Source organism: Gouania willdenowi, chromosome 6 (assembly GCF_900634775.1).
Source record: "Gouania willdenowi chromosome 6, fGouWil2.1, whole genome shotgun sequence".
NCBI lineage: Eukaryota > Metazoa > Chordata > Actinopteri > Blenniiformes > Gobiesocidae > Gouania > Gouania willdenowi.
This window is the reverse complement of record NC_041049.1, coordinates 20,537,476-20,562,882: the sequence shown is the minus strand read 5'-3', so window position 1 is coordinate 20,562,882 and position 25,407 is coordinate 20,537,476. Positions and strand designations below refer to the sequence as shown.

General features: G+C 41.6%; 1 protein-coding gene across 2 annotated transcripts in view; it reads right to left on the bottom strand.

The window, feature by feature from the left end:
- Positions 1-686: 686 nt before the first annotated feature.
- The window catches only part of zgc:165507 (monocarboxylate transporter 2), a 40,450-nt gene continuing 15,729 nt past the window's right edge, over positions 687-25,407 (bottom strand). The window contains exons 1-5 of one of the 2 annotated variants that reach the window (XM_028450321.1): positions 24,595-24,706; positions 23,170-23,415; positions 5,605-5,748; positions 3,674-4,474; positions 687-3,606 (exon numbers count right to left, since the gene is read on the bottom strand). In XM_028450321.1, coding sequence (XP_028306122.1) covers positions 3,326-3,606; positions 3,674-4,474; positions 5,605-5,748; positions 23,170-23,415; positions 24,595-24,622 — 1,500 coding nt within the window. In that variant the 5' untranslated portion in view covers positions 24,623-24,706 and the 3' untranslated portion in view covers positions 687-3,325. Of the gene's footprint in view, positions 3,607-3,673; positions 4,475-5,604; positions 5,749-23,169; positions 23,416-24,594; positions 24,707-25,407 lie in introns of those variants that run through there. The other variant, XM_028450322.1, reaches the window with a different exon arrangement.

Here is a 25,407-nt window from a genome sequence, read left to right as displayed (position 1 = left end):
ATATATAACTCTTGAATAAGCTCATTTTAGTGTTAAAACTAGAGCTAAGTTTTGCAGCATTAGAATAAGTACATTCATTCTTAGAATATAGAAGTGGTTTCCTGCTGGCGTGTATATTTTATTATAGCAGCCATTTCCGCTTCTGTACTGAAGTCGGCAAAGACAGGTTTTTAATTCAGCTCGTGTTGACCTCTCCTCTCCTCCAGACAACTTCACTTGTACTCCACAATAAGCACAACATTGTTTTTGTTCACAAAGGGGAATAAAGCGCACAAGGGTAAAAATGTTAATGTTACATCACAGTGAGTTCTGGCCGTTAAGAGGCCGCAAAGTGTATTAATGTAACTTCTAAAGAGTGTTTATATGATCTTTGATGAGGTCAGTACATGTTATTTGAAAGTCTAAAGCAAAGATGGGCGACTTCAATCACAGTGGGGGCCACAAAAATGTGATGTCAGCATTTACAATAATAACCAATCTGATTATTAATGCAGGGAAGAAAAGAGGTATTTGTATATTTCTGTTGTCATTGTGTATAATTTCCTGTTAATGTTTTGTGTGTTTTTGTGTTTTATATGTATTGTTGTCGTTGTGTATATATTTCTTTCATTTTCTGTGTTTTTGTTGTTGTTGTGTTTTTGGAGTCAAATTGTTTTATTTTGTGTATTTTTGTGTGTGACGAGTAACTTTTTTTTGCATCTTTTTGTTCTCATATATATCTTGTGTATTTTTTTTTAGCAGTTTTATAAGTTAATTTTGGGGGCCACACAAAATTAAACAATGTGGGCCCCTGCACCATCACTTGCCCATTTCTGACCATTAGTGTTATGATAATGCTTTGACTTTGATGATAAGCATCAAAAATATGTATTTTTTATGTCTTGTTTTTATTTTGAATTACAAATAAATATTAATCAATAATTAATAACTATCTTTTTTTTAAAGAAGTATTTCCCTAATAGTTTATTATGTTACTTCTGGGACCCTGATTTACCACAGCAATGAACAAGTTAAAGTACGACTGCAACATTACTAATTAAACATAATTCAAATCTATACAGGCATAAATGCATTGGTGTTTTCCTATTAGCTCCATTTGAAAGCAATATAACATCTTTACAGTTGCACAGAGAGAAGAGTGAGGTCTCTATTTCTATTTAGTACCTGAATTTGTGAACGTGAGGTTTACTGGAGTATGCATCCTGGAGGAAACCATCTATGTGGTTTATTACCAGCAGGGGGCAGTGTTACTTGTAGAAAGTGATTGTACGGCAGTCTTCAGAGAATCATAGTGAGTGTATTGGATTGCAGCAGCAGCTTCTCCCCTAATAATTCACTTAAGTGCAGGCAGGATTCTCAAAGCTACCATGTCATTTAATTGTCAGTGTTATATAAGTGGGAGGTGGCTGGCCCACCAGAATAGAACTGCTTACTGCAATGACTTTAAAACAATGCTGCAGAATAATTATCTGCATATTAATACAAAGAGACACCAAGTCCTGAAACAAAGAAAAAAAAATATATATCTGGGAATCATCATTCAAACAATAATGAAGCTAATACATGCACACATTTGTTCAGAACTGCTTTAAAGGCAAATTAAATTGTTTGTGATGACTCCATTTGGTCAGCCTTTTAGTTGAAGACAAATAAAAGAAAAAGTATATCAGCTCTGCAGGGTGAAAATCATACAAATCGACATATGGAATGGCTAAAACATGAATGAATGTTGATATAATTACACTAAAGGACACTTTTACATGAACATGTTATTTTTTTTTTCACTGTTCAGTACATATGTAGACGTGATATAAACATTCATGAGTTAGTATAATATCCCTTCAGATACGTATGTTATAGTGTGAATTTTAGTGAGTTCAGGAATTAACAGTACATGGAACACAATCACTTAAAGCTGACATTCCAATACACACAGAGCAGATGACTTAGTTTCTAATGATCGGGGTGAAAGAAAAAAAAAAAAAACGTGGCTCTTATTCACCACAAAGGTTTAACAATGTCCTATAAGTAACGCTATCTGTACTGCACCATTTCCCTGCAATCATTACATTCAGGGGCAGTGTAGGGCAATATGGAATAGCAAAGAATATTGCTGGCTTTGGGTGTAAAAATCTCTCTTATACGCAGATGGTTTTTAGTCATTAAAACCTTATGACGCCCCAAAGAGAGAGAGAGAGAGAGAGATTACATTCAACAATAATTAAATTCACTGAATTCTCTCTCTTTTATAAACCTTGAATAGAGAGGGAACATGTGTTTCCTTTACTGCAGTATACTCTATTTGATTACAAAACAATAAGGCCCAAGACATTTATTGCAGCATTTTATGACTCGACCAATCCGGGTAAATTGGGACTTTAGTGGAGAGTTTTACTACACAGTGAGCCAGAGCTCAGGTGTGCAGCATGAGACGTGTGCTCCGACGCTGCCGGCAGTTTAAACATCTGCTCTTTATTTATTAAAGCTGGGATTTTTGGATGCCCACTTATCAAATGAAACTTGATATCACCCCTTTAAGCAATATAGTACTATATATAGACATTGTTTGAAGAAAGGACATCATAATCAGTCTTAAAGAAGACATCACTAATTGCATACACTGGTAGTTTTCATCAATAATTCCCCGTTTGAAATGTCTTTTTAATAAATTACCCATTCTTTCGTTTGCATGCACCTCCTATACCTTCATTGTTAACTATGTTGTAAAGGTTGGTAAAATGTGGTATTACTTTGCTGGTGCATGTGACAACACTGCTGTTGCATTACATTGGATAAAGTGGCAGGAAAGACCAAATGATATTTGGCGCTACAGCTTAGAAAATTTTAACTCTAAACAAATTTGGGAAGAAATCAGGGCAGAATATTCCGATATGGCTGATTGTCGTGCGACAAATGAAACAAACGCGTTGCATGCACTGATTTCCGGCTATGGTTTTCATGGTCTGACTTCGACAGGTCAGAAATAAAAACGTGTGTTTTTATTCACAATGCCTCGTTTATCGGGGAAGGAAGTTTGCCCCTCAGTTGCAAAAGGTAACCCAAACAGAATGCAGCAAAACATGTAGTACATGCATATATATGATCTTCCACGTTACTTTCGGGTTAATATTTCCTCTACAATCACAGATCAACATATAAGTCTGACATTCTGCTACAACACAGGTGTTACTTTGGCATTTATTTTTTAGAGAAGTGCAGAGGACCCCACACAGAGCCTGGTGGAACACTGGAGGCACCTCTTGGCTGTGGAGATCTGTTTGATCATTTCAGCTGCACATGTTGAATTGGTAGGTATCGGAACATTTTAGAGGTTTGTTTCCCGCTGCATGGGTTCCTCTGTCTTCTCATCTTTGTTAACGAACCCGTCGGAGGCCTGGGCCTCGACACCAGCCTCCTTTAGAGCCCGAGTGTGGTCTGGATCTTCAGTTTCAGCCTGCTTATACATCTGTGCCTGCTTCTTCTCACGGTCCAAAAGTCTGTAGTTGATGAAGTTCCCGATAAAGAGCCAAATACTTGCCAGAATCACAATTGATCCACAGCAAAAGTACATGTACTTGTAATTTTTGGTGACATCAACCAGTTTACCTGCAAAGAAGAGCAAAAGTGTAACTAAATCAAATCAAAACTCAAACAATAAACATAAGAAATGTACCTGCTAATGGTGGACCGATAAGAACTGGACAACACTCCACAATGGTGGTGAGACCCACAGCGCTGGAGAACCTTTCTGCTCCGACCAGGTCCATCAGAGTCTCAAACAATACAGAGCTGACCATTCCAAAGGCAAACCCAAAGAACACTGAGTAGATTACCAAGCCTTTGTAGTCCTCAGCCAGTGGACAGAGCATATGGCACACCCCATTGTAGAGCACAGCTAAACTGAAGAAGTACTGTATCCTTGGACGGACCCATCGTGAGTTGGCAAGTAGTCCCATTGACGGCCTAGCAAACATGTCAACAAAAGCCAGGATGGAGAGCAGGAAAGCAGCAGAGTACTCATCCACGCCCATGTCCTTGGCATAGGCAGCGAGGAAAACAATCGGAGCAAAAAACCCCACAAACATGATTACATTGCCTGATAAGTAGATAAGGAAACCTCGATGCTTGAAGAGAGACAAGTCCAGATACTTGTTAATGGTTTTCCAGAAACTGCGCTTCTCATTCGTCGTAGTGGTGATGTTGGCCAATTCTTCCTTTTTAACTTTGCCTGGTGGTGGACCCAGAGGCCTCATGAGACAACCGGCCACGCAACAATTGAGCAACAAGCCGCCGAGGATGAGGAAGCTGCCCCTCCAGCCAAAGTTATTGAAGAGGAACTGGTTGAGAGGAGCCAGGGTACTGAGGAAGACTGGACTGCCTGCCATTGCCAGTCCGTTTGCAATGGGTCTCTTCTTAAAGAAGTACTTGCCGATCATTGTCAGTGCAGGCTGCAGGTTAAATGCCAGTCCAAGACCTTTGATAACAGAATTATATCATTCATGATGTAACAGTGTTACAAGGAGTAATGTAACAGCCATTAGTATTAGCAAGGCAGTACCAACAGTTTCTCAATCTTTAGATGAAAATATTTACATGAATTGTACATTTTCAAAACTTGTCAAAGGTTGAGATGTATTACTCAGAATGGATACAAATAACTAAAGTTATTCAACAATACTGAGACCTATTTAAGCTGTTCAAGAGCTACAACTACTAATCAGGGGTGGACTGGCCATCTGGCATACTGGGCATCGTCCCGGTGGGCCATCAAACCAAAGTGGGCCTGTCTGGTCCGCTATGTTTTGGGTTGTATTGACGAGCGAGTGGAGGCAGACATGGTAACAGGTGGCCAAAAATGGCCCAAAAGTTGCAAAAATGTGGCAATAAAAGAATGAAAATTGACTAAAATGGGCCAAAAACAGTCAAGAGTGGTCAAAAATGAGCAATTAAAAAGGAACCAGGTGGTATGTAATGGCAAAGGGTAGCTTAAAAGGACAAAATGTGGCATGCGATAGTGAAAAAGGCCAAACATGTGGAACAAAAAGAGGCAAAATGAAGGGAAAAAGGAAACAAGTGGTATTGATTGGGCAAAAGTTAGCTTATTTGGATGAAACTCAATAAAAGTGTCAAAAGACAAAAAATAGACAAAAGAGATATTTATTGGCAAACAGGAAGCTAAAAAAAGTGTCAAAACTTTTTGAAAAGGGGCTAAAATTGGAAAAGGAAGTTACAAAATGGCCAAAGGAAATACAAAAAGCAGTTCAAATTAAAACATAAAAAGCCACATGTTGATCATCACTGACTTGTGTCCTCTGATAATGTAGTGAGCTGGTCTGGACAGAAAATGCCATAGTTGAATTTTTGTCCCAGTCCACCCCTGGTACTAATGTAGTAAATGTACCAGCTTGATTTAATCAAGACAATACACTGTATTATTCCTTTATCTCAATTTTTTTATGAATTAATGTTATATTCCCAGTAATGTATGTGAAAATCAAGGAACACAATAAAATGCTTAATCCATCTATTTTTAACAGAACTACTACTACAAGAATATAATCCAGTTAACTCCAAATTAATTTAGGAAGACTTAGATGGACTTACCGCCTATAACCCCTACGCAGATATAAAGCTGCATCACGTTGTTGCAGAAAGAAGCTAAGATCATACCAATGGAACACAGGCAGCCCCCCATAATCACGATGGGTCTGCAGCCATATGTGTTGACCAGTATACTGCTGATCGGACCTGCAACGGACAGAAAAACACACATAGTAGAAGCAACAGTGTTTTCAATGCCCAATCGTATTAAATTAACAAAACCAAGGTGAGATAAACTAGTAACAAATTGCCAAATGTTCTTTTTCATTTTAAATTGTTAGTAAAATGTTACACTTAGATTGGTGCTATGCAGATTTTTTAGCACAAAGCAATAATTTAATACTTGAAATTAAAAAAGGTCATATCTGACTTTTAAAAGATATAGATGATCAATCCAAGTAAATCATTATAAATATTGCATGGTACACCTTAGGTACAGTTGTGTGCGAAAGTCAGGGCACCCCTTTAAAAACAGCATATTTTATATATTTAAAAAGTTATATTCATATTTACTGTCTCTCTGGTATATGGGAAAAAAAGACAATATTGTCAGGAAACATTAATGCATAGTTACATTTTATTTTATAAATTGAACAAAATTACAAAAATGAAAAACATAATTTTGGCATGTGCAAAAGTCGGGGCACCCTACAGCATCAGTACCTTCAGTACTTAGTAACACCCCCTCTGGCAGATATCACAGCTTGTAAACGCTTCTTATAGCCAACAACAAGTCTCTGGATTTTATTATTTGGGATTTTTCCCCATTCTTCCTTGCAAAAGGCTTCCATTTCTGCAATATTCTTAGGACGTCTTGCATGCACAGCTCTTTTAAGATCTACCCACAGATTTTTGATAATGTTTAAGTCGGGAGACTGTGAAGGCCATTCCAAAACCTTCAGCTTGCGTTTCTTGAAGTAGTCCATGGTGGATTTGGAGGTATGTTTAGGATCATTATCCTGTTGTAGAAGCCATCCTCTTTTCAGCTTTAGCTTTTTTACAGATGCTGTGATATTTGCCTCCAGAATTTGCTGGTATTTAATTGAATCCATTCTTCCCTCCACCCGAGCAATGTTTCCTGTCCCACTGGCTGCAACACAACCCCAAAGCATGATGGATCCACCCCCATATTTAACAGTTGGCAAGGTGTTCTTTTCATGAAATGCTGCTCCTTTTTTTCTCCAAACATATCTTTGCTTATTGTGGCCAAAGAGTTCTATTTTAACTTCATCAGTCCACAGCACTTGTTTCCAAAAGTCATCAGGCTTCTGTAGATGTTCTGTTGCATATTTTTGACGTTGTATTTTATGATGAGGTCGTAGATAAGGTTTTTTTCTACAGACTCTTCCATGAAGGTCTCGTTTGTGCAAGTATCGGCGCACAGTGGAAGGGTGCACCACCACTCCTGAGTCTGCTAAATCTTCCTGGAGGTCTTTTGAAGTCAAATGTGGGTTTTGGTTTACCTTTCTGACCAGACTACGAGCTGTTCTCTCCGAGAGTTTCCTTGGTCTTCCAGATCTCTTCTTGACCTCCACAGTTCCCCTCACCTGCCATCTCTTAAATATGCCTCGCACTGTGGAAACTGCAAGCTGAAAACGCTTTGCTATCTTCTTGTAGCCCTCCCCGGCATTGTGGGCATCAATTACTTTCATTTTTTCTGTCTTACACAGCTTCTTAGAGGAACCCATGGTTGCTGAGTGTTTGTACAAGGTTTGTGGAGTCGCCGTATTTAAGAAACCCTCAAATTGGCACCAGCTGGCACTCCCTAATGACAATTGTTGACACATGCTTCAGGACCAATGAGCTGGTAGAGGTCTGAGCTTGTAAAAAGAATCTGACACTTTGAAACTCTCAGGGTGCCCCGACTTTTGCACATGCCAAAATTATGTTTTTCATTTTTGTAATTTTGTTCAATTTATAAAATAAAATGTAACTATGCATTAATGTTTCCTGACAATATTGTCTTTTTTTTCACATATACCAGAGAGACAGTAAATATGAATATGACTTTTTAAATATATAAAATATGCTGTTTTTAAAGGGGTGCCCTGACTTTCGCACACAACTGTAGGTCAGAGGCATCAAGTTGCTAGGCTATGTAGTCACTGACTTAATTAAAATCTTGATTTTGTTTGCTCACTGGCCTCATCAAGCTGAATAAAAAGTGAAAGAGAAAAGCTGAAAAAGCCAAATGTAATGCAAAGAGTGGGAATGGGTGACTCAGACTTGGATTTTAGACAATCAACCAACCATGAACCAATGTTGCAATATTCTTACATTTGTTGTAGACCAGAGAGGTCCAACTCATCTTCGTTTAGTCATATCTGTAGTTGGCACTTTTGCCCTCATGCAATCTTAGCAATATTGTCACGTGTGCACGTAATATTAACTGTAAATGTTTCTTAAGGTGTAAAGCATACAGTTGCATCTGGAACTGAGGTATTTGGTCATTTACATAATAACTAACACATGTTAAAATGTACATTAATCTGTAGTCAATTTCTGGCCCATCATAGCATCTAGTTTTTCTAATTGAATATAAAAATGCTTAGATTATTGTGATTTGGTCATAACAACAAACATTACACTCCTGGACTAAAAAAACTGTATTAAAATTAGGGCTGGGAATTGAACATGTCAATTGCAATGAATTAATTACAGAAAAATAACGCATTATCTAGCATCATCTGACCCAAGTTAGCTCCTTATGAACTGCGATGCAGAAAGACAATTTCAAACAAAATTTGTCCGCTTCATCATTCATTTATATATTTCATGCAACAGATATTCTAACTATTTTGCACTGTTCAGTTTCCATTTCTTTTTATTTTAATACATAAAAAACACATTTGTTTTCGAAAGTATACAAAAAATCCAGAAAAGCATGAATATGCTTTTTTAATCAAGTCCCAACTTTAATTAAAATGCTTCTAAATGGTAAATATAATTTCCACTTTGAGCCAAATTATTCAAATCAAATTGAGTTTGGCACCCCTGTTCAATTATTCTGGAAGGCTGGTCTTTTTGACACACCTGGTCTAGAAAAATATATAAATTTGGAAATTAACAGGCCATATTAATTATTTAACAAAGTTCAGATAAATAACTTAGTTAAATTAGAAATAAAGTGTCTATTTGTACGGTTGCCGTATGGACAACCCCCCGTGCTATTGGTACGGTTACTGAAGTACTGTACATGTACGTAGCGTTTTAGGGTTAAGATTAGGATTAGGTTTGGGGTTAGGGTTAAGTTATAATTCAATAGCTCAACAATGTTTAGGGTTAGAGTTAGGGTTAGGTTTAGGGTAAGGTTTAGTCTTAGTCACGTGACCTAAACTGGCCAAATAGGGGCGCTGCGTACAGATAGAATGTCGGTATATTGAAACTGGTGTTTCCTTTGTTCTATTTGGTGGAAGCTGTCATAGGTTTTTCTTATTTATCACCATTTAATGCAGAAGGAGGCATTTTTATTCCCATTTCTGCAGTCTGATAATTGACCGCGTCTCCTGTGGTATAGTTGACTTTATAGCACATGAGGTGAAAATTGAACAGGAAAAGAGAAAAGTAATGAAAGAGGAGTGGAGAGATGAAATTAAAAAAATAATAATACTCTCATTACTAACCGAAAGATGTATCAAACGTCTGCTGGGCCTAGTGCAATTTAAAAAGCCACAACGGGTGAGGAGTCATTCCACTTAATTTGCTCTGGATTAATCTTTTTATGACCTTGAGGAAAGTTCCTTCATTTACTTCCCCAGCAGTGTTGGCTAATCCCCGAGGGTTGTTGGGACCTGAATTGTACTAGACTAGGGAGACCCCGAGCATGCACATTACTAAACTGTCAAAAAGGCTCATTGGGCAAAATGCACTTCAAATAAATATAACCATGTACAGTACATACAGCACCAGAAGAGGATCAGGGGGAGCATTGGCCCCCTAGTGGTCAAAGGTTTTCATTACAGTTTTCCCAAATTCATTTGACTCTTAACATAATGCACACAATATACAATAAAAGTGCCATAAAACACAATGACTGTACAAAATATATATGAATTGTTTTGTTGTTCTTTTAAAAATACAAGTTATTTTTTGGCGCTCAAGTTATGTGACTTGGTTCTTCTTCTGTTACGCAATTCTTCTTCACAATGTAACTGGTGAAGCGACACTGCGCCCAACAGTTCATGTATGATACTGCAGCAAAAATGAAGCAGGAAGCAGTCGTCGGCCTGATTTTATCACACATTTACCACAATCTAAAAAAGAGGGTTTTAAATGACACAGTCAGGCTCACAGAGCTAAAAGATTTTGAGACCACTTTTGATGGAATACAGTGTATATGGATTCAATAAGACATGGCATTGTTTTAAAAGTGAGGAGTGCTTGCTTGTTTATGTCGCCAGTTTTTTCTCCAGTTTGACAAAATAATTGACTGTGTTTGCTGTGATGGTTGTGTCTTAGAATGGTTTATTCAGTTAAAAACAGGAGATTCTAAGCTTTTAAACGGTATATGCTACTTGTGATGTGCGGCTGTATTTGAGAAACATTTAATCCCGTAATAGCGTGAATGAGTGAGAACATGTATTTTGAACTGGACGGTGGACGTTACGACGCGTCAACGCAAATTTTTTTGAAAGTGTCTATTTGTATGGTTGCCATACGGACAACCCCCAGTGCTATTGGCATGGTTACCGAAGTACAAGTACCTAGCGTATTAGGTTTAAGGTTAGGGTTAGGGTTAGTCTTAGTCACACGACCTAAACTGGCCAATGACTGACCTATCACGTGACCTAAACTGGCCAAATAGGGGAGCTGCGTACGGATAGAATATCGATATATTGATACAGCAACCGTACAGATAGCCACTGCCAATTTTTTTTGTCATTATCAATTATGTTACCAATCATTTTTGTATTATTGTATATGTTAAACACATAGTGGTTGGGGCGAATCTCGACACGGTCAATATATTTTATTCTATTTTTAATTTTGCCTATGTGTACGAGGTCCTCTATTGTAGATTATATTTTGCTTAATCGAAACTAGCTAAAAATGGGATGATGACTAGTTCAACAAAAACAGTTTGACAATCGCCAAAATCTGAAAAATGCAGAAGTTTTCAAGAGGTTGGACATTAATTTGCTCAACTGTGTGTAAATAAAACTAAAATAAATACTCAAAACTAAAAAATGTAGAATACTTCACCACTATCCCCAATGGTCACGATGGGTAGGAGGACATGTTTCTTTAAAACACTTAGAGAAGCAGCCACAGTTAGAGTTGATCATAGTTCAAAATGTTCCACATATATTGAAGACATCCATTTCTGAGTGTTTCTCTTGTTTTTTTTTTTGACTGACAGCGATCGTTTTCCTATTTGAGGCCAGTTCCTTCTCTCTTCTGGATTAGTGACACTGATCCTAAGCAGACACTTGGCCTAAATACTTCACCACGGTTCAACGCTGGCTGAGAGGATGAGGGATAGTTTTTCCACAGATTTTTGATGTAATGCTTTGACCAGTTCTGCACAGCTCACACTCATATTTGCACCTAGTGTAATAGTCAAATTTAATTGCTGTTCCCTTCTTTCATAAAATATTAGAAGCCGTTGTTCCCATGTCGGGAAAATGAAACTTATCCAAATGACATCCAGCTTAGTATATGCTAGGTAGATCTTCTAATCCAGGTCTTACAAGTGAGAACATGTCCAGGTTGCCTTATAATGCAGTATTCAGAATAAGTATAGGAAGTTCTGACGTATGAACAATCAGAAATTCACTTGTACCTTGTAGTTTTGCCTGCAGGGGTTTCAAATGACATTTAAACAAGTTCAGCTACGTTCACCAGCTCTGGGGCCATAAAAGGTAGGAGGATACTTTTACTTTAAACTGATGTTTAATCATTCTGCCATCAATTGTAGGAAATCCAATGAAGTATTCAAATGTACTGTAAATCTACACACAGGGTCCTTTAGGTTATTACGGGGCCATAATAAACAATAACACTAATTGGTTGAATGATATCCTGGACCAGTGGTTCTCAAGCTTTTTTGGCTCCAGTACCTCCTTTCTCTAACTTTTGAATCAAAGTCTTGATCAATACATAATATTGGCGACGAGGATGGAGTTTTTTCCCGTTTCGCCGCTTTCTCCATTCCTCGCTTTGCCGGGCGAGCCGCCGATCCCATGGCCCCGTTGGATTGAGTCTTTTGAGACGTTTATCGCCGCTGCCGGGTTAGCTGATGCTACCGACGCTACGCTAAAGGCCCTGCTCATCCACAGCCCATCCGCACGCTCGGGCCCGCGGAGAAGTTTCGGGACTGTGTTGCCTTGCTGGCTGGACATTTCGCTGCTACACAGAGTGTCATTGTCCGACGGATCATCTTTAGACAGCGCCAACAGAGGCCCGGTGAGTCCGTCCATCAGTACGTCACGGACCTCTGATGCTTAGCTCAGGTTTGCAAATTTGAACACATGGAAGACAAGTTTATTAGGGATCAGTTAGCCGAACACACAGCTGATCACAAACTGCGTGAGAGACTGCTTATGGCACCGGACGATACAACTTTGTCTCAGGCAGTGGAAATGGCGTTTCAGCTTGAGTCGGCTGCTCAGCTAGCTTCGCGGCTAACAGCCACAGGCCCGACTCACTCTCTCTCCACTCCGCTGGCACAGGTTGTGGCCCCGGCAGACCAGGCTCCCGGCCCCACTTATCCTAACAACGAGCTCGAGGTTAACATCGCGGGACACCAGGGTGCCTCAGCACGCCGGCCATGCGGGAACTGTGGCTCATCCTCCCACGCCACACGTGCGCAGGCCTGCCCAGCCACGGGACAGAGATGTCGGCGCTGTGGTAGACTTTGCTAACGTGTGCCGCTCAGCACCTGCTTCCACAAGAGCCCAGCGCCGCTCATCCCGCCCTCAAGCCCAACTACCATTCACTCTGTGGGTGCCAACAATAAACTTTTCACCTGGTGCACGGTGGAGCTGGATGACGTGTGTTTACCACTGCTGCTGGACATGGCTGCCTCCAGGTCTCTTCTCAGAGAGTCCACAGTCCGGCAACTCTTTCCTTGACGCACTATCAGGGCGGGAGCAGAGGAGCTGTACGGGTATGGACACACTAAAATTAATATGATTGGAACAGCTACCTTTTCCGTTCGTTACGGCTCCAGGGTCCTCCCAGCATTTACGTTCCAGGTGTCCCGACATGGTGCCAACCTCCTGGGATTCGACCTGTTCTGTGCCCTGGGTTTCTCTATCACTGACAACCTGGGTTCCGCCATCCTGACCGTGACCACGCCATGGCAGCAGCGCTGTCCTTCACTTTTCACTGGGCTGGGCTGCCTCACCGCCTTCAACCACCAACCGCTCATCGACCCAGCCGCGAAAACTGTCATCCAACCTCTGCGTAGACTGCCCCTCACTTTGCGTGATGACGTCACTGGCGAGCTGCAGAAACTGCTGGATGCCGGCATCATTGAACGAGTCGACACCTCACCCTGGATCTCCAATCTGGTGGTGGCAAAGAAGAAGACCGGCGGCCTCCGTCCCTGTGTTGACCTCAGACATGTAAACAAAGCAGTGGTATGGGACAGATACCCACTACCAACAGCGGAGGAGCTCTCTGCACAGTTTCACGGCTCAACAGTCTTCTCAAAGCTCGATCTTCGCCAGGGCTACCTGCAGGTTCGCCTACACCCTGATAGCCGCAACCTCACCGCCTTTGTGACCCACATGGGGGTCTTTCGTTACACCCGGATGCCCTTTGGACTCAGCTCAGTGCCCAGCTGCTTTCAGAAAATCATGGCCACCATCTTTGCAGGCATCCCCGGAGCAGTCGTGTACCTGGACGACATCGTGGTGCACGGAGCAACGTCCCTCCTGCATGACGACCGTCTCGCCAGGGTGCTGGACATGCTCGCTGGTCACCACCTCACGCTGAATGGGGAGAAGTGCATCTTTGCAGCTCCGGTGATTGAATTTGTGGGATTCCGCCTGACCGCTGAGGGCCTCAGCCCACTGCACTCGAACGTCGGTCCTATGCCTGCCTGAACCCTCTTGCCCGGCGCAACTATCATCGTTTCTGGGGATGACTGCTTATTACTTACGTTTCCTTCCCTTCTACTCTGAAACTACGGCGCCGCTGCGTGCCCTCCTGAAACAAGATGCACCCTGGGTCTGGTCTCCTGCATGCTCTGCGGCGGTCCGCCGGCTCAAGTCTCAGCTGACCTCCCCATCTGTACTTGCCCACTTTGACCTTGTGACGCCTCCAACACTGCGGTCGGCGCAGTCCTCTCTCAATCTCACCAGGGGACTGAGCGTCCGGTGGCATTAGCTTCCAGGGCTCTCACTCCAACGGAGCAAAAGTACTCTGTGGGGGGAAGGGAGGCGCTGGCCTGCGTCTGGGCATGTGAGCGGTGGCACATGTACCGCTACGTTCGACACTTCACTCTACGGACCAACCACCAGGCCCTCACAGCCCTCCTGGTCACAACCGGATCGGGCCACAAACCGCTGCGCCTTTATCGGTGGTCTGAGAGGCTACAGGCATACAACCTCACCACACAGTTTACCCCAGGCAGAGAGAATGTTGTGGCAGATCTCCTCTCCAGAGCCACACCCACCTATGCACCAGACACCAACCAGGACTCCTCGGAACCAGAATTGATCCTCCTGCTCCACACGCCCCTCAGGGCAGCTGTTTCCCTGAAAGACCTTCAGTCGGCCTCTGCACAGGACCCTGTTCTCGCTCAGCTTTGCACCTTCATTCGTAACGGCTGGCCTGCCAAGGTTCCTGAGGAACTAGTACCATATCACCGGGTCAGAAGGGACCTCTCCTGCTGGAATGAAGTTTGTGTGGCGAGAGGGCTGTGCACGGTGGTACCAAGCGCTTTGAGGGAACGGGTCCTGGCCATGGTCCACGACGGCATTGTAAGAGTCAAGCAACGCTGCAGGGGCCTGGTCTGGTGGCCGGTATCGACAGAGACATTGAAGATCTAGTCAGGGACTGTGTGGCCTGCCTCACCAGCGGTAAAACTGGCTCTCCTCCACAACCACCCTTACAGCCCGTGCCATGGCCTCGGGCTCCATGGACTCACATACAGGTGGACATATGTGGTGAACTTCACGGCACCCTCCAACATCAGCGCTTCCTCCTGGTGGCATACGATCTCCACTCCAAATGGCCGGAGGTGCTTCCCACAGGGTCTGTCACCACTGCAGTGGTCATCGACTTCCTCTCCTCTTTGTTCGCCCACTGGGGTGTTCCTGATGCCATTACCACCGATAACGGGCCTCAGTTTGTCTCAGCTGATTTCGCGGCTTTTGCAGAGGGGAGGGGGATAAAACACATTAGGACAGCCTTTTACCACCCACAGGCCAATGGAGGCGTGGAGAGGTTTAATCAGACCCTTAAGAACGGGCTCAGAGCACACATGGCAGACGGTCTCTCATTCTCAACATCACTGCAGAGCACCCTACTGCACTACAGAGCAACATCCCACACTACCACTGGCAGCTGTCTAGCCCTACTGATGCTAGGGCGCGAACTACAACTTCCCTTCGACCGGCTACGCCCTCCAGCAAGAGACACTACGGCAGCGACGCCCTCCCCAGGCGACAGAGTGGCACAGCAACAACATGGCAGAAAACACCACGTGAAACCGCCTGCACTAACCGTATCTGACTGGGTTTGAGTCTGCCGACCCACTCGATCTCACAAGCTCAATCAATCAATCAATCAATCTTTATTTGTATAGCGCCAAATCATAACCAATGGTATCTCAAGGCACTTTACAGTAGAGCAGTCTTAAGGACGGACTCTTCATTTTATGGATACACACATATGCATATATACGTATATACACATACATATGTATCCCACACCCAACATGAATTCATCATGGCAGCAAGGAAAACCTTCTGTTAAGCAGCAGGAACCTTGTGTGGATCCCATTCCTATGATGAACAGCCATCCACGTTATGCTGTGTTGGGTGTGTGCAGAGAAAAGGGTGGAGACAGAGCCGCTGAGTCTCTGTAACTCCACACTGAGGATCCCACGGACCTGCAAGACAAAAGCCAGAAGGAGTACAGGAGCAAACACACAAGGGAAGAAGCAGACATAGAGGGAGTGTTTGAAAGAGGAATGGGACCCTCTCCGGTCCCTCTCTAACCTAAATGACCTCTCTCTTAACGCCCTCTCCAACCTCTCTCCAACCGAGCATGCCAGACCCCCCCCCCGGCAGTCTATGCCTATTGCATCTTAATTATGAGCTATGAGCTGGTTCCTAACTAAAAGCTTTATCAAAGAGGAATGTTTTGAGCCTAACCTTAAAGGTAGAGAGGGTGTCTGCCCCCCGAACCGTGGTTGGTAGATGGTTCCAGAGAAGTGGGGCCTGATAACTGAAAGCTCTTCCTCCTATACTACTTTTAGAGATGAATGGAACAACGAGTAGTCCAGCATTTTGAGAGCGTAGTGTTCTGGGGGGATTGTATGGCACTACAAGCTCCTTGAGATAGACTGGTGCCTGTCCATTTAGGGCTTTATAAGTGAGAAGAAGAATCTTGAATTCTATTCTATATTTTATGGGAAGCCAATGCAGAGAGGCTAATACAGGAGTAATGTGATCTCTTCTCCTAGTTTTAGTCAGTACACGTGCTGCAGCATTTTGAACCAGCTGAAGTGTCTTAAGCGACTTGCTCGGGCAGCCTGCTAAAAGAGAATTACAATAATCCAGTCTAGAGGTAACAAAAGCATGGACTAGTTTTTCGGCGTCGCCCTGAGACAGGATAGATCTGATTTTAGCAATGTTACGGAGATGAAAGAAGGCAGTTCTTGAAGTTTGTTTTATGTGAGAGTTGAAGGATAAGTCCTGATCAAATAGAACCCCAAGGTTTCTAACAGTTGTGCTTTGTGCCAGAGTAATGCCATCTAGGGCAGTTAGGCTAGCATAGGTTTCTCTAAGGTGTCGCGGGCCCAGTACAATGACCTCAGTCTTGTCTGAGTTGAGAAGAAGAAAATTTTGGTCCATCCAGGCCCTAATGTCCTTTAGACAGGCCTCAAGTTTAGATAGCTGATTTGTCTCACCTGGCTTCATTGATACATACAGTTGGGTATCATCAGCATAGCAGTGGAAGTTAACAGAGTATTTTCTCATAACATTACCAAGGGGGATCATATAGATACAGAAGAGGATTGGACCTAGCACAGAGCCCTGAGGAACCCCGTAGCTTACTTTACAAGCTGCTTTCTTTCTGGTCTGCACCAACACAGATCACAGCACAACTGGGGCCGTTTGACTGATGGTTCACGCTGGCATATCAGCCGCCTCCGGCGAGTGAAGCAACCTTCTGTTTCAACCCAGCAAGCCGCGGCTGATCCACGCTGCACCGATGGGGTCTGGGACGATCTAGACACACGGGCGGAGACCCTGGCTAGACCAGATGTGCAGGTTGAACCCGTCCGGTCCGGGCCCGTCAGAGGCCCTTTTACCTCAACGACTATCTGACTGACTTTTGATGCACTAGCGTAGCGTATAGCCTGTGATGTGGCAGAATAACTCACAGGGCTATACGGGTAAACCGGCAGTCTACTCGGTTTATCTAGTCAGGTTGGCCGTTCGGCCTTGATGTTGTTTTCATGCACTTGGGAGGGAGGGCTCTTAGTTTATGACCATTGTTCGGACGTTTTAAGAAGGGGAGGTAAATGCTATGTACCACAGCGACCTGTGTGTGTGTTACGACAGTGTGACGTATGACTGTTGTAAAGCGTTACTGCTGTTGGTTAACGGGAGTCCGGGCTCCCGAGGCATTCTGGGTAATACAAAAATAAATAAAGCTATTCTCATGAGGCACACAGTCGCCGTCTTCTTGATCTATACATAATACAGAGGTCTCGTTGAAAGTATCCTAACCAGCGGAACACCACACTGGCTGAGAAGAAGAAGCTGCAGCGGGTTGTCAAAACTGCAGGCCTCTGAGCATTAGCACTCACAGGGCCCGCTTCCACAACAGCTTTTTCCCAGCTGCTGCCAGGCTCGTGGCACAGGACATTAAAGAGGGCAGATACCACAGTACTCTTCCATTGAGAGCTGGACAATTTTATCTCGCTCTCCTATGTCCAGTATGTAAATTAAACTTAGGTTATATGTATTTATTTATCTTTTTGTTGAGTATACTTATGTCCATTCCTTATTTTTACACCTTTACTTATACAGTACTGTCTTGGCTGATTAATTGTTGTTTGTTAAAATATATATATATATATATATATATATATATATATATATATATATATATATATATATATATATATATACTGTATATATCTGACTCTGGGACATGCACAAGAAATCCGTTGTTCTTTTTTGGCATATGCATATGGCAATAAACTTTGTTCTATTCTATTCTCTATTCTATTCTCTATTCTATTCTCTATTCTATTCTCTATTCTCTCTATTTTGAGTGATTGAAATTTTTAACTAAAAAATAAACATTATCACACCCTAAATTCTTAATGCTTTCATTTGTCCTGCACAGATAGAACAATATTCAGACAAGCTTTAAAATAGTTTATGCTTGTGCTCCATAGGCAACATGACCTAAGAAGCCATTTTCACACATTTGGATCCACTGTAGTATTTTACCCTGAGTGTCTGAGCCAAGCATGTTTGCTCATTACGGAGCAGTTTCAGTGTAATGAGACAGCCGAGTTAACACCAACACAAACAAACAAGCAGCAGTGAGCAATTAGAGAGGCGTTAAACATTTAAACAGTGATTGAACAATCAACATAAGAGGCGGAACAAGCAGGTGTAATGAATAGCTGATGACTCTGATCAATATGAATGAATACACTAGTGCGGCTCGCTTAGCAACTGCACGCCTCTATGTAGTGACCCCGTGCAGAAGGGTTGGTTGTTTTTCTGGGTACAGATAAATCCAAATGATAAGAAATCCTTGGAAAACACTGATTGTTTGTAATGAAAATCAAATCAAGAAGATAATACATGTTACCGTAATTACCAAACTTTAATCCTGCGGCTTAAACAATGATGCGGCTAAATTGTGGATTTTTCCCGGTTTTATAAGCTTCATGCTGCCACAAAATTGAGCTGTGTTACATTAAACCAGGTGGAACAATGAAATTGTTAACATTAAATCGTTTTTGTTCGCACTGAATCATTCTGATCACTCATTTTGTTATGATGCACACTGCCTCGTCATAGCAACGAAATGTTGTCAGAGAGAGAGAAAGAGAGAGCGAGCGCTGCAGCAGCAGCAGCAGCAACATGGATGAAGTAAAAGTCAGCCAGTTTGTAATAGAAGGATAAACAGCATAAAAATGTTCTATCACCACGTTGGATTTGTCCAGAAGCGATAGCGTCTGTATTCTGACTCAGAGTCCGACTCGCTGTGATCGCTACGCGGTAGTTGACGGTAAGAAGAGTGAACGAAGCGGTGTATCAGTCTGGTTCCAGTAAAAAGTGACCATAAATAGTTGTAAATGGACTGATATGTAGACGTGGGGCAGTGAGGAGGTGACTTTATGTAGTAAAGGAAACTTATCAGTTGAAACATGGACATTTCCGTGAAACGTAACTTGAGTACAGCAGCCCGCCTACCTGCCCGTTCTGATCGGCGGAGTTGTCTGAAGAGCACCCTTATCATCCAATAGGGTGCGGCCTTTGTTAGGCTGTGGCATTTGTGTGGATTTTTCTTAGAAAATTGCTAGATTATTGTAATGCAGCCAATAAAACAATGCGCTTTATAGCCCGGAAAGTACTGCACTAGTTTTTTTTTTTGTCATTTTCCACCAACTATGAGCTTTAGGGCCACCAGCATCCACACTATACAGCTACTGGAAAACAAAGTATAGACATAGCATGAACACTGTCTTCATTTTAATCCTCAGATACTTATGATATTTCATTCAGTTACACAATCGGCCAGAATGTGGCTTTTGCCTGCAAACTGCTGTGATCTGAGTCCGATTAAGCCTCTTCAGGTGCTGGATGAATGAGTCAGATTCATTTACACTACTTAAAAGATAAACAGCTAATGTCTTGCTGACAAACATGAAGAACATCTTACAAAATCTAGTCAAGTCTATTGTTTGGTCTTTTATAGGAGCTGGTGAGGATTTATCAGAGGGGGTATAAACTGTAAAACAGCCTTGATTGAATAATTCTTCTTTGAAATATATGTTAAGGTTTTGTTTATTCAGACAAGGTTTTTCAGGAAATGTTTATCTCCTGTCAACTGTCAGTCTTCCTCAGAGGTGATAGCTTTGATGTAACCCTATGAGTTCTCTTATAAGGTAAGCGTCAAAGCACCTTCTGATGGCTTTCATGTGTTCTTTCTAGGCGCGGCTAAACTGAGAGTTCGGATTGGCTAATCTCGGCCAGTTTGTTTTTCAAATGGGTTTAGTTTTACTGGGGATGCATCAAAGCAATCACCTCTGAGGAAGACTGGCAGTTGACAGTCGAAACGTGTCAGGGGATAAAAAAAAAATTCTGAAAAACCTTGTTTCAGTAGGACAGGAGTGGGCATTCAAACACACACAGTAATACTACTAACATTTACCTTAATCTCCTTCACATTGCTTTAGCTTCAGGCTAACTAGCGAACATTTACTTGAGGTTAACAGGCTATCTGATGTTAGCCTGAAGGGAACTGCTTCAGGCTGACTAGGGTTACTGAATATTACTTAACTGGACTACTGTTCACAAGACAGTGCTGACAAGTGAAAAAGCATGCTTATTCTTTGGGCAAAGGGCTACGCTAACATGGCAGCTACCAATGAAGGCATGATGAATCATTCAAAACTAACTCCATTTCCATAATAGTGATTAGGACAAAGCCAGGAAAAACAATCTAATAGCGTAAAAAATTCTGAGTGAAATTAATGTAGGGTTTTATACAGTAACTCTCTCAGGTACAATATTTTTATGTGACAATATAATCTCCTTTGCATACAAAACATGATTTTTCTGCTCACATTTACTCTTAATCCAACAGGGTTTTTTTAATCAGATAGCACTCAAAAATAACATCTGTCTGTTAGATATCTGCTACTAGAGCTTATAGACATTAGCAAAGCTGTCATGACAGAAAGTTCATTAACATTTCAAACACTTTAAACTGATTAATCAAGGATGCTAAATAGACTATTTAATAGGTCTGTGAATGAGCAGCTTCTGTCTTCTCTGTCTGTCTATTGCTTCTTCACTTTTTCCGTTCAACAATGTGTCGGCGTTTGAGGCATCTCACATCTGATAGAGACGGTTATTCCAGACCTAAACTTTAAACAAAATTCACCAAATTATCACGTACACAGCCTCCTTTGGAAACCAGAGATGGGCAACTTTTAACACAGCGGAGGCCACAATAATGTGATTGTCTGTTGTTGCTTTTCTCCAAGTCATGTCTTATTTATCATAAAAATGAAAAGTATGTTCTTTAATCATTCGTGTTAACTGACTTATTTTACTTTATTCCTACTTAATTTAATATATTATGAAAAATTCTAATTATATCTCACAATATCATCTCAAAAAAAGACAAATGAGGGCCATAGAGACAGGCCTTTAAAAAACAGACTGACATATGCTAATGATGGGGGTATGTGTAGGTGCATGTGCCTTTCTGATGCATCGTATGCTGAGGCGACTTTCAGAGGCTATGAAGGTACTCCAAAAGAAGAAGAACTTTTCGTTTGGAGAGTTGGAGGAACATAAACAACGACTGGAAAAGAAAGCTCAAGGAGATATGGAAAAAAAGGACAGTGAGGAGGAGTAACAACAGGAGCAATGACTGCAGACGAGAACACATCACATGAAAAAGGACAAAAAAAAAAAACGTTAATGAAAAGATGAAATTATGAAGAAGATGAGAATGTTTGACTAGGGAAGAAACGGAGTTTGATCTAAAATTATCTGTGTTCAAATCAGGGGACAGATCTGGATAAGCAAAATGCTTTTTTCCGTCGCCCTTTCCGGCATGCAAAAGGACAAAAAAAAACAAAAAACAATGATGTGATTTTGCTCTGAATGTCAAAATGAATTTCTGTGATTGCAACCATGTCGGAAATGAACTGAATAAATAAAAAATAAATAAATAAATATGCACAGCTGCTTGTTGAATCACAAATTCACTCACACTAATTTTCATGACTGAAAGTCTTCTGAACACCTTCACGACCTCAAACACATTTTTTATCGTTTCATGAATTTCTTCACAGATTGAAAGTGCACTGAGTTGCTTGATCCAAGCGGTGCTACACGGCTTGGATCATCAGCTGCCGTTCAGAAAAGAGAGTGATTACAAGATAGAGTGACAGGAGGATTACAGTGTGGACAGATGGCTGGCTGTAGCACTGCCAGAATATGGAGGGGATGCAGGGTTGAAACTGGAGAAGGCAATACAGCAGGTGAGAAGGGATTGACGCACTGAAAACACGTAACAATGATTCAAAAGGTCAATGATAGTTTTCTAAAAAGAGCTTTGTGTATCTCTAATATTTGGTAATAAATCATATAGATTTTTATATGCTGCATAAAAGCTTCAACTTTTCCAAAACTATCTACCTCCACCCCTCATTCTTTGAAGTAGCGAGTCGGACAATACGGATACCACATGTTGTTATGTTTTATGAAACTGACTCTGTGAATAATAGCTGGTCTGTGTTGGTAGTCAGAAGGTTCAGAGTGTGACAGAATCCTGTGATACTGTGTGCTTTTAAATGTAGGTCACTATCTGATGGAACAGCTTTAGCCACCATTCAATCTATTATTATCTTTGTGGAGAAACTGAGGTGTGTTAGAGCAGCGAGGCCTCCGGTTGTTGGTAAACCTTTGCAGCAGTCATTCAGTGTTGCACTTTAGGTGCTGCTTGATTTTCTTTTTTAACAACACTCATGTATCAGACTCATTTTCTGTTACCCTGTTTCTTTCATTGTTCCTATGATGGATGCCACTAGTAAGTGCCCCATGTTTTGTCAAAGGTATTTAACTAAAATGGCCTTCAAGAAAGAAAACAAAGAAAACTTGAAAATAAAACCAGAGCACTCAGCGAAAACCTCCGGCAAGCACCAATATCCTCTTTGACAGATATTGGCAGTTATCTGAATCAGTGATCCTGATCATGGTACCATGGTCATTCACACATTAAAGTCTTGGAAGAAATGTATATCCCCATTAATAATGATACAGTAGGTCCAAATATTTGGGCACCCCAATCTTTTTGTAAAATCCTGATAAAACGCGATCTGATTCCGATTAAACTTGGTCGGGTAATCAAGAAATCAACCCAACATAAAGGAGTCAAATTTCATAAAGAATGGTCAATGGCGAACCAAGATATTAATTTTTGACTTTTTAGTGTCTTGATCAGGATCCTCTCCAAATTTTAATGGAATTTTCCATGGCGCAAGGTCTATCTTTGGTTAATATTTGGTCAAAAACACAGGTAAATACCTTCTTGATGGACATAAAAAGGTTATCAAACAGTAGCTGAGTTTGATATGCAATTCACCATTGGATAGATGAATGAATGGATCCAAGGACTCACCTGCAGCATACATAACAGCAAGCATGATGGAGGAGATCCAAGCAATCTGACTGTAGGAGGCATCAAAGATGATCTGGATGTCTTTGAAGTAGACCGTAATGGCCTTTGGGAAAGCGTAGGAGAATCCTATGGAGATGAAACATCCAAGCACCACCACCCAACCCCACCCGCCGTCTGGAGGGGGGACGGCGGGGGGACTTGCGGCTGGGGGTGGCATCACAGGCCCACGTAACTGCTGATTAGTAACTGTAATGACAAAAGGAAAAATAATCGATTAGAAATCATAACGTTTAACTTTGTTTAAAGCTGCTGGCGACGATAATGTTTTCACAGTTAGCAAAAGTGAACAAGTTGTTCTGATCCACAACTAATGCCAGTGTGCACTCAAAAACACTGCCAAGTTAATCAAACAAGTGGATGTTTATGTTGTGGCTTAAACTTCAAAACTCGTTGGTAGCCAAAGTGGAATGTGTCGTCAAAAAATAAAGTTAAAAACCCACTTCTTTGGCTGTGTTCAAAATGGCACACTAACGTTCTACTCATACTAAGTTTGACGTCAAAAGTAGTATGCGGTGTGTTCACATTAGATCATAGGAAAAGATTGAGTAGGCGAAAAATACCTCGATGTATACTATATCGGGACATTTTTGAAGTATGCACGGTAGGCACACTAGTCATACTCAACCAACCCAAGACGCATCGCAAGCGGAACGTAAAATCATCCTGGAACCAGCTTCAAGCTAATACTCAAACATCCCCTTTTCAAAACAAAAGCTTCTCTTCTTATCTTCCATTACGCTTTTGTAAAAAGGGCTCTTGTTTTGAAGTTAACTGGAAGTTTTGTCAGTAGCACAATGGTGGGTCTCCGAAAATCTCCAAAATGTCGGAAGGAAATGTGTGTACGCAAGTTTTATGGGTCAAATGACCCCATGTTGTTGTTCTACTTGGTTGCTGTCTCATTTTAAAATGGGTGGGAACCGTCATCATCCTAATCATACGTATATTATATAGTAGACAGTAAATACTCAAGTTTGTAGTGTATATTACGGAGTGTTCCATTTCGAGCACAGCCTTTGTATCTGTTTGCCAGACTAAACATCCCACAATGCATTGCATCAAACTTTTCCAAAGTTCAAGTGCCATGACCATGCGTCAACTAACACAATGTTTAAGGTGTAGACGAAAACAGGATTTGAGCGGCAATTTCAAACTTTGATGTTTGTTTGTGCATCAATGATCCTTGAATTATCGATCTACAAGGCCTCCATTGTTTTTTTTGACCAATCACAACCCTTCTTTCTTTCTTGAATCTTCTTTGGAAAAGTTCAAACTAAAATTCCTTCACCAGCTGTTTATAGGAAAATGCCACAGATCATTAGACAAAGAATGCTGCAATAAAATCACTGATGCATATTATCTACACACCTTGACGGTCATAAATCCTGTCCTTCATTCAGCTACAGAGACAGGACGTATGAGGTTTGTAGCCTGGAAAAAGAACCTACACAAACATGCACTCCCATCTATTGTAGGGCCTACACACACTACCTGGGAGGAGAAACCTTCCTCGCCCAGATCTCGCCTTACGCCCTTCCCCCTGCACTTGGCAGCGGTTGAAGGTGGGTGGATGCTGTGTCAAGATAGCTTAAAATCAGGTTATGTGTACAAAGCAAACACGCCCTAACCACACACAGAAAGACGAAGAAAATACACATACTGTCCACAATGTCCTCAGCCTACGTGTGGTACAAGCTACAGTGTGTTTGAGCATTGTTAGCTTCACTTTCCTAATCAGCCAGGGATGATTTACTTACACATGCAAATGTAGCTTTTGATTCAGAAAGAGACTAAAGCAAATAGCTTATTTTCATGAGCAGCCTGTAGAAGAATCCATGTTTATTCATGTTTACAGTGCAGAATCACAAGTTAGTAATAAGACAAGATTAACACAGCAGTAAGTTTTTTCAGGCTGGCTGGGAAACACCTGTGACCATTGTTTAGAGCCTATACAGTATATGAACAGGTTAAAAAGATAAGGGATGAGACCACCTACAATCTAATTCACCCTTAAAAATGGTCCTAAAAAACCTAAAAAGTTTGGTCCATAAAAGCCTTTGTTAAATATGAGACACGTTGTTGACTTCTCACTCCAAGCCTTGCCCAAATCAAGACTATTTCAATACTTTGCAAGATTCTGCATAGATTGATAGGATGAATAATTGCTGATGGAAGTGCTCA